Source organism: Diabrotica virgifera, chromosome 1 (assembly GCF_917563875.1).
Source record: "Diabrotica virgifera virgifera chromosome 1, PGI_DIABVI_V3a".
NCBI lineage: Eukaryota > Metazoa > Arthropoda > Insecta > Coleoptera > Chrysomelidae > Diabrotica > Diabrotica virgifera.
In genome coordinates this window covers 197,638,368-197,651,342 of record NC_065443.1, presented here as the reverse complement: position 1 = coordinate 197,651,342, position 12,975 = coordinate 197,638,368, and the positions used below count along the sequence as shown (strand labels likewise).

At 32.5% G+C, this 12,975-nt stretch overlaps 1 protein-coding gene across 2 annotated transcripts in view; it reads right to left on the bottom strand.

The window, feature by feature from the left end:
* Nucleotides 1–1,121: 1,121 nt before the first annotated feature.
* Nucleotides 1,122–12,975, bottom strand: part of LOC114327594 (SET domain-containing protein SmydA-8) — a 132,734-nt gene continuing 120,880 nt past the window's right edge. For both annotated transcript variants that reach the window (XM_050646266.1, XM_028276262.1), the window contains exon 7: nucleotides 1,122–1,424. In XM_050646266.1, coding sequence (XP_050502223.1) covers nucleotides 1,266–1,424 — 159 coding nt within the window. In that variant the 3' untranslated portion in view covers nucleotides 1,122–1,265. The remainder of the gene's footprint in view (nucleotides 1,425–12,975) is intronic.

Sequence of the window (12,975 nt, the reverse complement as noted above, 5' to 3'; positions counted from 1 at the left end):
TTTATGAAGAATAACTTTTTTTCGTAAAATTGATAATAAAAAAGTTTTCCATGTGGTTCCTAGCTACGCAGACATACTGTATAAGAGCTTCTGTATAAGAATTTTCAAATTCCAATGCCATATTCGGATTCAGCATAATCAAAAACAAAATAGAAACATATTGGATCAAAGTAAAATGATGAATTTAACGATATTTTTAAAATTATTTATACAAAACAATTGTTATTGTTTAAACAATTAATAAACAATTAGCAGCCAAATCTCTGAGTAGAACTTTTTACTTTAACATGTATATAAACTAAAAAAAAAAAAGTTTTAGAAAAATATAAGCTTGTTTGAATTTTTCCGAAACAATGCATGTTTTCGTTCTAATCGCACTCCCCTATTACATTTCTTTAGAGATCTCAAGGTCTTCCAACATATTCATTAGTCTATAGTTTTTAGATGGAATGTTTTGTAAAATTTGGCTATCTTTGGTAGGGGAGAAAGAATGGTTGGCAGTTTTCACATGGTAGCCAAAATTTGACTTTTCTGGAGTTCTCACATGTTCCTTGATTCTCTGAGAAAGGGTCCTCATCGTTCTACCTACATAGGTGGTACTACACTCACCACAGGATAGTTTGTAAATGCCACTTTTGCTTAGTTTCTCTATTTTATCTTTGGTTTTACTTAATAATGATTGATTGTATTTTTAGGCTTGAATGAAATTTTTAGGTTATCAACTTAGTTTGATAATACATTTGATATTTTATCTGAAATTGGTCCTACGTAAGAAATATATCTGTAAATGTGGTTTGTGTTATTGTTTGCACTGGAGTTAAAGTGCTGGTTTATTCTTTTTTTAAGTGATTTATTTTTAATAATGTCTATTAACGAAGAGGAGTAACCATTGTTAACTGCTAGCTGTTTTAGTATAGAAACTTCTTTATTGTAGTTGTCTTTGGACATAACTTTCACTTTCTTCATAAATTCATTTGTTTTATCTCTATGGTACAGGTTTACAGGGAACATTCTTTTTTTCAGTAGGTATTTGGCTATCCGTTCATCTGTTTTCTTGTTTCTTTAATTCTCTTACATGCTCACACGATGTCATTAATCTCTTGGTAAGTAAATAATTTGAGTTTTAGGTTAACATAGTTTATTTCAATAATATTACAAAATTGTTTAAAAAACGCAACAAAACTCAATTCAACTCAACAATCATCAATTAACAGACACCCACAAACGATTATAAAAACAAAACATATTTCTATCTTCTTTAAAAATCAAGCAGGTACATCACCCAACGTTTTATGTAGTGTCTGAAGAACTAATTCCAATTCTTTCAGATTGTTCCTGGCTTGTTGACACATTTTTCCTTCAGGAAGAGCATCTGGTTCGTGCTTCAACAATTCTATACATTGAGTAAGAAGACTTTTACACTCCTAAAAATATATATATTTTTTTAGAATCAAATTTGAAAATGCAAGAAAAAATAAAAATAAAATAAATATAAATATCTAAATATAAATAAATCAAATAAATTTTATGTCGTACATATCACAATTTTATTAAAAATAGGGTTTAATCTTTAAAAAAATAATATAACTGAAACTAGGTATAGTAGTCCATAGACAAATCAGGTAATCAAATTTTACTATCACTATAGTAACATTCATTTCCATTATCTGTATGTACTTTGTCAAGCAGTACCAGCTAAGGAGTGTCATTGATATTCGCTTCACCGGAATTCAGGATAAATCCAAGAAAGTGGAATTCCTTAAACAATGTATCTATCTATCTTTATTATGAAATGATCACTTGTTTATGTGTTTTCACACCCGAACAGTAGCACCCCGCTGAGCTGAATATTAATTTCTTTTTCAACGTTCTTTTCTAGGACAAATAAAGAGGAGACAGCGATATGAACTGCTAGGACTGATAATACAGGGAAAGATAAGAGAAGGAAGGAGTATAGGAAGGAGGGTGTCCTTGTTGAAAATTTTAAGGAACTGGTTTAGCACTATAAAGTCGGATGGGCCAATTTGGCCCCTGTTGCGATTTGAAGTTATTGTAGTTTTCTTATTTGAGACAATAATAATTTCATATTTTTAGTCGAGGAAATGAAACTGAAAAAATGGCAAAACCTCGCAATTTTTTCGTCCAGCATCGATTTGTACAAAAATTTGGGATTAGGTACATTTCATCCTCTAGTTCATTTTCTATATTAAGCCGTTGTACGCTTTTGGGTTTTTAAGGGTGAAAACTACCCCTAATTGTAAAAAATTATAAAATAACATTTTAAACTTTAATATTGTCAACATTTGGTTCTTATTAGCTACATAATGATTGTTTATGCCTTAAGATATAATATCATAATATTTCAACCCTTACAACCACCCTTGTTGGAGCTATATAAAAAAAATTGGCTTATCCTAAAAGAATAATTTCGGCTTGCATCGATTTACATAAACATAAAAATTTGAGATTAGGATCATCTCACCCTGTACTTCATATTCTAAATCATGCTCAAGGGAGTTGATTATTTTTAGGGGTGTAAACTGCCCCTTATTTTCAATTATATACAAACATTGTAATCTTTAATATGGGTAAAATTTGATTGGTTAAATAATGATTGTTTTATGCTAAAGGATATAATATCATATTTCAACCCTTAAAAACCACCCTTAATAACATTGCCATTTTTATAAGTAGATAATTTAATAGATCTATACAGAAAAAAGATAGAATAAAAGAATTACAAAAACATTTATTTACAGAAAAATACGAATCTACAAATATATACAAATACAAATATGTACAAATAGTTTTTTAGTCATCTTCCAGTATACGAACTAGTTCTGTGGTATTATATACATTGAAAATGCTCTATAAGCGAACTATTCGAATTTTTCGAAAAAAAAAATCGTTTTATAAACATAGCTCCTTTATTTTTGGCGATAAAAAGTTTTTTCAAAAATGATTTTGTAGGATTTTTGAAGAGCTATCAGACTGTGTAAATTAAATTCCGTAAGATCCCTTAGTGTTTAATTGGGGTGGGTTTAAAAGGCTCGATAAGGGGGTGTTTGCTCGTAAATAGAGGTTTTAAACAGCTATATCTCGCTACCTATTCAATGTAATGAAAATCTATGTACAAGGAAATTTTATTTATGAAAAAATCTACAATTTAGTAATCCATCATTTTTTTCGTATCTCTAGTATTTTCGGAGATATTTTGAAGAAAATGGTGAAAAATACGAAATTGCAAAAAATCAATTTTCTTTAAAATCAAATTTTTCTAAAATTAGGCATTTTAAATGGGTCAAGCTTCTTGGGTGTATTGATAATACAAATATAAAAGAAATTACAGAAAGGTGCGGACCAATTTTTAATTAGGAGGGTAGTTAGGGGGTTGTTTTCAAAAAATTTTTCATATTAAACAAATACTTTGAAACAAAATAAAAACATTTACCTTTGAAGTAAGGTAAGGAAGATTTAAAATTTTGTAAAATACCATGGAAGCGGTATACGTTACACAAGCGGATACAGGAGCGGAACTGGCCAAACTCGTTTCGAATTTTAAGAAGAATTCAAATTCTCGGAAAAATCAACAATACATTAAGGAAAGGCAGGAGAGGTTAGAAGATTATTGGGCAAAATTTCTGAGTAACCACGAAAAACTACTAGAAGGGGGTGTAACGAAAGACAAATACTTTGAAACAAAATACTACGATCAGGTCCTTAAGACATATATTGAGGGAAAAACCCTGTTGGAAGAATATGGAAGAATCCTGAAAAGAGGAAAAGCACCAAAAGTAAAGGAGATACAGATAAGAAAACAAAGAATCGAGGAATTATTACAAAAATATGAACAAGACTTGCAGGAGGATGATGAAGAACTGCAGGCAGAGTTAAAAGAACACATGGAAAAAATAAATACACTCGTCATCGAAGCAACAGTAAATGAGGAACTAGACATTTTAGATAATGGAGAAGTAGAGAGAATAAATCAGCTAAGGAGGAAAGTCAGGGAAACTTTAAAGAAAATACGGCCAGGGATGCAACGGCCAGACAGCACACAGAGGAGAGATGGTGTGACATTACCGCAGGTGAAATTCCCTGTGTATGAAGGAAGATACGAAACGTGGAGAACTTTCCATGATCTGTTTACTAAAGTAATACATGAAAACGACCAATTGTTGAACGCAGAAAAAATGCAGTACCTAAAAACTCAAGTAAGAGGGGAAGCCAACAGAATGATAAAACACTTACATATATCCGAGGCCAATTACGAAGTTGCCTGGAACATGTTAAAAGAAAGAGATGAAAACCCAAGGATGATATTGTTTAAACTAATAGACAGGATGCTACTAGCGCAGGAAGTAAAGGAATCTTCTGCTAGAGCACTGAAATCACTACATGACACCTTCCATGAGTGTTTGGAAGCCATAGGAGGATTAGGAACAGATACGGAAGCGTGGAGCCCATTGATAGCTCGAATAAGCATAACAAAATGGGATAATGAAACAAGGAGACTATACGAAAACCACATCGGAGAGAGTAGAGAGATACCGACGTAAAAATCAACACAAACATTCTTACAAAGAAGATTCCAGACATTGGAGCTGCTGGAATCAGAAAAGAGATAAGAGAAAGAAGGAGGATCGGGTAGGAAAACTAGAATAAGTTGCGTGATATGAAACGGAGATCACGGAGTAGCTTACTGCAGAGAATTTCAGGAACTCAATATAAAAGACCGAAACAGAATAATAAGAGAAAAAGGTTGGTGTGCGATTTGCCTAGCTCATAAGAAAGAAAAACAATGTTTTACGCAGATGAGGTGCAGGAATTGTGGCGGAGAGCACCACACCACGTTGCATTATGAAAGAGGAAACACGGGCAATAGAAGAAGCTCAAATGAAACAAAAGGAGAACAAACTCAAGAAAGAAATGGAAGAGAATCGAACAATAGAAGAAACGGGTACCAATCGGACAGGTACAGAGGAGGAAATAATTATCCCAACAAGGCCAGAGAACAAAATAACGGAAGACGAGGAAACACGCAAGACAACAATGGAAAAAGAAACAACAACACACAACAAAGAGGGCAGAACTCAGTTAACTGTGCAAGCCATAAAGAAGGTGAAGCATTACTAGCCACAGTAGTGGTACGCATAAGAGATGCGAAAGGAGACTCTCAGATAATGAGAGCACTAATCTACCAAGGGTCACAATGCTCATTTATAACAGAAAAAGCAGCGACGGCGCTAGGAACAAAAAGGCAGCCAATACAGGCGACCATATCCTGAATAGGCTCGTCAGGGGAAAAGACAGCCAACTGGAGTATGAAACTTTTGATCGGCACTCATTACCAAAGTGACTTCGAGATGGAAATAGAGGCACTGGTATTACCAAAAATAACAAGGGATTTACCGGAACAGGACATAATCCCACAGGACTATAACGAGAAAAATTCACTACTGGCAGACCCAAGATACTACAAGGTAGGGAAGATAGACTTACTTTTAGGGGTCAAAGAATATAGCCACATATTGATGGAGGGTGTAGACCGAATAAGTAACGGCCTACTTAGCCAAAACACGAGATTGGGATGGATAGTGTCAGGAACGACACAAAGAAAAGAATCCAGTACTCAGGTAACAAGTCATAACACTATGACATTTGTAAAGGCAGGAAATTTCAGCTCCTTCTCAGGGGCAACTATATACGTTAAGGATCAAGAAACACTTGTCCGAACAAAAAACGTAGAAAACTCCAAAAACCGAAGAAACAGTAGGTAGAGAGGGAGAAGAAAAAGTGTACCAAACGGACACAAGTACCTAATTACACATACAAAAAAATAAGAGTCACAGGAGCCGCAAATTTACCGTGACAAAACGTACAGAGATTCAAAACAAAACGAACCACACGGGTCGAAGATGTACCGTGATAAAAATTACAGAAAAACCAAAGAAGAAAGACGTCGTGATACAAGGACGTACCTAGATCAAACTTATAGGAAAACAAGCGAAAACAAGAAGAAAAATTACAAGAATACAAATAAATACGAAAGAGAAAATTATACGAGGAGGTATCAATATAGAAATTATACAAATATGAAGAAACATGAAACATATGAAAGAAGGACTTATCATAATAAGAATAGGAAACAAAGAAAGAGAGGAGCACAGCAAGCTCAACAAAGAAGAAATACTAACAGCAAAAAAAAACAAACAATGGACTCAGGTGACTTTCAACCACCGTGAGCGACAAAAGAATTCGGTGCCTGATGCAAAATGTTTCAGGAATGTATGCAAACTAGATAGGGATTGGCCTTAAGGGTTGAAAACTAAGTCGTGTCGGATGATGCTAAGATGTAGGCTTAGGGTGGTAATTCGAATCCCACTCGGTTTGAGGACCTGCATATTTAACACGAAAATAGATTGTTTACATGATGGAAATAAGCAAACGGAACTTGGAATTAGGATTTTTTTTTGAAATCAGGTATGACGCTGCAGTTGGAGGAATTTTTCCCTCGCCCCAAGGAATCCAATAACTATATTAGATTATTTTACATGTTCTACAACTCCTGTATACAACTACGGGGTTGAAAACTTAATACTTCAATTATGAAAGAAGAATACTCACAAGAAGAATAATACAAAAGGGAGACCAATATAATTAATTTATAAACACATAAACACAACGCTATAATAAGAGAAACAATAAATTAAATAATAATACAACCCTCTAATAATCAAATCTAAAATCTTCCTCTAAAATCAAATATTTTTATTTCTCGTGTTTATAAAACACGACCTTTCATTATTAACCTACATAATATGTTTACTTGAGGTAATACAACACGGAGTATGTTACAAAACATAATTATCGAGATTCAGCAGGAACAACAAATCCTAGTTGTTTGGATGACATAAAATACAATTAAATATATCTACGTAAAAATAGTCCGAGAGCTCGTAGTACAATTCGATAACATTAATAATAAAACTTTTAATACTAATAATATAATTCGATAATAATAATAAAATAATACAATTATAATACAACACGTTACACTTTGAAACATATTTACATCCCACTCAATACCTTGCGTTTACTTTCAAAATACAATTAAATATATCTACGTAAAAATAGTCCGAGAGCTCGTAGTAGAATTCGATAACATTAATAATAAAACTTTTAATACTAATAATATAATTCGATAATAATAATAAAATAATACAATTATAATACAACACGTTACACTTTGAAACATATTTACATCCCACTCAATACCTTGCGTTTACTTTCATTTCATTTCCTAACCTAAACTTTGATTTATTACCTAAGGTGTTGCAGTTGGAGAAGTATTATTTGTTCAAAGACTAGTGTCTTGACATCACACATTATAATTAACTTATCTTCGTAAACTAATGTATCATGATTATTGTAAACTTTGAGCACTGACACTGGGCCAGATTGGCCGGCGGGCAGTATGTCCAATAACAAATATTCAGAATTCATATTCGATATTCAACAGTATATTTTTATCACCCTGTATATCACATGAGTCAATTTGTTATATTATAATAATACATGTACGGGTTTCTAATCTAGTTCACGAATTGTAAATTGTAAACAATAATTCGGGCAATTGCATTATTTAATTTGATGATCAAATATATTTCTTTGTTCTCAATATTTGTAAATATACTGAGCGCGTGGCTTGACACCAATACTAAGTGCCACCGCTGAGAAAGTATACACATTTAGAACCATTCTCAAGAATCACTTCGACCAGGCCAGAGGTGCCTCTAACTTCATTCCTTCATACATTCAATATGTAGCAAATAGAGTCTTCAACTGAAACGCGAATAAGTCATAAGTCAGTACTCAAAGTTCTCCCGGGGTGTAGGTCTCATTAATAAATTCTCGCATTACTATTTGGTGTTTCTATTCTCTCTGAAGAACAGCCTCCACTGAGCCCCACGAAATTATACAAATAGCAACTACCGACCTTTTTTTGATCATAAGTCACTTAATTTTTATGCTAGAAACTGTTTGTGTTTTTCTTTTGAAAGGTCTAATTGTATCCTTGAAAAAGGTTATCTAAGTTTTCCTCTAAAAATGAAGTTTTCCCGTTATTTGGATTTGAATATTTCAAATTATAAATTTGACGAAAAAATCTAAATTTTAACATGCTGTATCTCAGTTTGTATTGGTCGTAAAAATATTATAGAAAAAGAATTTGATTTGTGTTACTAAAAGACACAATTTCGACAGCTACATTTTTTTTGATTAAATGCATATTTTTCGAGCTATTCTCAAAAAAACTCTCTAAAAAAGTGGATTTTTTCGTCGAAAAACTGTTACTTTCAACCGCGAATAACTCGAAAAATATTAGTTTTACGAAAAAAATGTAAAAAACATTTTTTTCTTAGAACTACGTTTTACATCGATTTACATGGTTAAAATTTAATAAAAAATTCCCACCCCCGAGATGGGATGGCAACCACCCCCAAAGTTTTAGTGTACAGCTGCATGATATAGAAAATGATCCTTGGACTATTCCCTGCCTTCTGTGAAAATTTCAAGTAAATCCATGCTGAACGAAAAAATTGCGAGCCAAAATGCTTCATTTCCTCGACTATTTATGACTTTTAATATTTTGATACAAAGACTTATTTAACACAAAAAAATATTGTTTACAAAATTTATCAAATGGTTTTTCTAACAAATCTACCATAGAAGACTAAAGGGACCAAATTGGCCCTGTGTAAGTTATTATCGTTTTCTGGTAAATTCGACGAGCCTTTCTTTCAAATTCCTGTCGGATGGGTAAAATTATATTTATGTATGTTTATTGTAAATGGTTACCCGTTACCCTTATACTGGTACTGATCATCTACATCTACGTAATAAATATAAAATTGTTGGTGAACACAAGTGAACACAAAGATACAATTGTGGGTGTAGAGGACCAAATGACTCGTTTTATACTACAAAAGTAACTTCAAGACGATGGCCTATGTACGTGTTTTATAATACTCTTGACTTGGAAGCAATAAATGCATGGATTATATATAAAGAAATAACTGGAAGTAGACTCAGTCTTTGTAAGTTTATTCTTCGGCTGTGTGAAGAATTATGGGCCCCATACCTTCATAGGCGTAACCAGGGGGGGGTTTTGGGGGTTGTAACCCCCCCCATTGGGATATACTTTGAGCTCTATACGCTTAACACCATAGCGCTCAGAGACCTTCCAGTAGTTGTAACCCCCCCCTTTTAGGTAGTTGTAACCCCCCCCTTAGGATCATCCTGGTTACGCCTATGCATACCTTGCCTCCCGAAATCTGGAACTACGCCTAGCAACACCAGGTATACCAACAACTATCACTGTTACTATACAAAAACGACAAAAATATCAGTTGAAAATATTTTGTAAAGGAAATCATACAGTAAAACCTCCGTTAACCGAAACCTTTTTAACCGAAACATCGTTTAACCGAAATGGCTGACAGTTTCAATAATTTTGTCAACAAAAAATAAATTAATTATTTATATGGGAAATAAGCCACAATTAAAATGAAAAAAATAATTTTATTAACGTTTCGACGCCCAAATCGGGTGCCGTTGTCAAAATACAAAATATTACTAAAATAAACTAAAGTGTTGTTGCTAAGCAAAAAAATTCTTCTAATAATTTATTTAATCTCACTCATTTATATTGGCAATTCAGACATATATTATACATTTTAAAGTAGAAGACTTTAAAATGATATTGCCAATATTTATGAGTTGCGTTCCTGGGACGACTTACTGAAAGATAGTTCATTCGATTACATGAAATTAACCCCAACTCAAGAATATCCGTCATAAAAAATTATAGCATGTGATATGTCTTTAAAAAGACAACCAAATGCAACGACAGTAAAATTCTCGCGTTAGAGACTTCATAGTAAATCACAAGGGAAAACCAGGAAAAACCCTGTGATACTATCCCGACATCGTAAGTATTTGGTCTTACATTAATTTACTCTCAAAAAATAATACCAAATTCTGACTTGTAACATGTTTAAATTATAAATATTATTAATAATACTAGATATATAAGTAATACTAAAATATGTACTAGCTCGATATTATTGACTTACTAATCTTGGTATTTTCTTTCTATTGACTTCCTCTTTCAGTATGGGTAACCACATCCTACTGCATTCTACCGAGGAATTTGCGACACTTATATATATGGTTTATATGGTTACTCATACTGAAAGAGGAAGTCAATAGAAAGAAAATACCAAGATTAGTAAGTCAATAATATCGAGCTAGTACATATTTTAGTATTACTTATATATCTAGTATTATTAATAATATTTATAATTTAAACATGTTACAAGTCAGAATTTGGTATTATTTTTTGAGAGTAAATTAATGTAAGACCAAATACTTACGATGTCGGGATAGTATCACAGGGTTTTTCCTGGTTTTCCCTTGTGATTTACTATGAAGTCTCTAACGCGAGAATTTTACTGTCGTTGCATTTGGTTGTCTTTTTAAAGACATATCACATGCTATAATTTTTTATGACGGATATTCTTGAGTTGGGGTTAATTTCATGTAATCGATTGAACTATCTTTCAGTAAGTCGTCCCAGGAACGCAACTCATAAATATTGGCAATATCATTTTAAAGTCTTCTACTTTAAAATGTATAATATATGTCTGAATTGCCAATATAAATGAGTGAGATTAAATAAATTATTAGAAGAATTTTTTTGCTTAGCAACAACACTTTAGTTTATTTTAGTAATATTTTGTATTTTGACAACGGCACCCGATTTGGGCGTCGAAACGTTAATAAAATTATTTTTTTCATTTTAATTGTGGCTTATTTCCCATATAAATAATTAATCATAAAAATGCCACAAGGAAATAGCTTCAGAACAACATTAAAAAATAAATTAACAAAAAAGCAGTAAAATTAAGGAAAATTAACATATTTAGAGTGAGTTTTTAAAGTAATTTTCTATTTTCTTTTGTGTTTTTCTTTTCAACGATGTTTTGCAGCTATACATCTCAAAGACTATGTAATTTGATACAAGAAGAATTAAAAAAACAATGTTATTTTTAACCTAAATTTTTGTTATCCGAAACTGACTTCCCCCCAATTATTTCGGTTAACGGGGGTTTTACTGTACTTCCAATCATTGCCGCGGCTGTAACAAGGCAATGTGTGGCAAATATCAAAAACTCCAAACTGTATGGTATTCCGAATGTTTTTGATAGGCAGCGAATAGACAGCGTGTTAAACAATGAAAGTAAAAATAAAATCAGATTCTATAGTCTAGAGTGGATTTAATTTCTTTAAACTGAGTTTTAATTGATTAAAGAACGTGGGGCCAAAATGATCCCTTCCGGCTTTCTAGGTAGGTAAGCTAAGCCCGACTTTCTATTGTTAAATGCAGTTCTATAGAACTCTTTAGAGCAGCGGTAGATAGAGTACATATAGTGATGATGATATCCAACCTCCGATTGGGAGACGGCCCTTAATGGAGAAGAACGTTCTTAACGTGTTTTATTGCTATATAATATAGTCCTTGGGCCCACTCTTTAGAAAAAAATATTACCTCCCTCATGAGACTTTTTTAATTCAGTTATTCATGTTGAATCGGACAACTTTTTCATTTCGGAAAATTTTAGGGAGAGGCTTCTAAACTTGGTGCGTCGGACAACTGTAGTACCCTTAAAAATTTGTCTAACAATATTACCCGTAAATTGTAAGTATTTTTATCAAACAACCCTGCAAAAAAATCTTCATTTATGACTCCATAGTGCGTCTCCCATATGGGGGCGCATGCATCACATAGAGTCATAAAAGTTATACCCTCACAGCTGATTTTTGCATAATTGTTTGATAAAAGTTTTTACAATTAACTGATAATATTGTCCGATAAATTTTTAAGGGTAGGTACTCCAGTTGCCGGACGTACCAAAGTTTAGAAACCTCTATATTTACGAAACGCTGTCCTCTCGAAAATTTTCCAGAATAGAAAAGTTATTAGCAGAGAGACCTATGTTTTACAGTAAAACAAATTTATTGTTGCACATGTCATGTTCGAAATAAACTGCTCGTCAAAAGTTAGGGATATAGAAAATTCTGCTGATTTTCATAGTTGATTTTTTCGCGAACAGACGGATTGCGCTATTTTTTTTTTATTTTAGCCTTTTCTTTAGTATTTACACAGTTGTGCAAAGGTTTACTCAAACTTATTTTTTGTGCTTATACCGGGTGGAAGAAAAAAATATGTTTTCTTGTGTTAAGTTTGAGACACCCTGTAGGGAGAACGAGGTACAAATGTGAGTATACATCAGAATAATATTGTAGTTTTATGTTTTGTGAACATGCTGTTGTTTGAATGTCCTTGATATCTTTACAAACAAAAAAAATAGACGGTTTTGTAATTTAACATGTGCTTTAACCGAAACAAAAGTTTGAGACACCTTGTATGGAGAAAAAGGCACAAAGGTAAGTATACCCCGATATTATGTAGTCTGATATTTTTTGAATATTTTATTTTTTTTTTAATTTCTCTGATATCTTTAATAACAAAGAAACTAGACGGTATTACTCTTTAATATGTTTTTCTATGTTTCACATGTGTGATGTGACGCATGTCGATGTCGTCAGTTAAAACACATATTAAAGAATAAAATCGTCTAGTTTCTTTGTTATTGAAGATATCAGAGAAATTAAAAAAATTAAATATTCACAAAATATGAGACTACTACAAAATATCGAGGTATACTCACCTTTGTGCCTTTTTCTCCCTACAAGGTGTCTCAAACTTTTGTTTCGGTTAAAACACATGTTAAATTACAAAACGTCTATTTTTTTATTTCTAAAGATATCAGGGACATTCAAAAAACAAAATGTTTACAAAACATAAGACTACAATACGATTTCGATATATACTCCCATTTGTACCTCGTC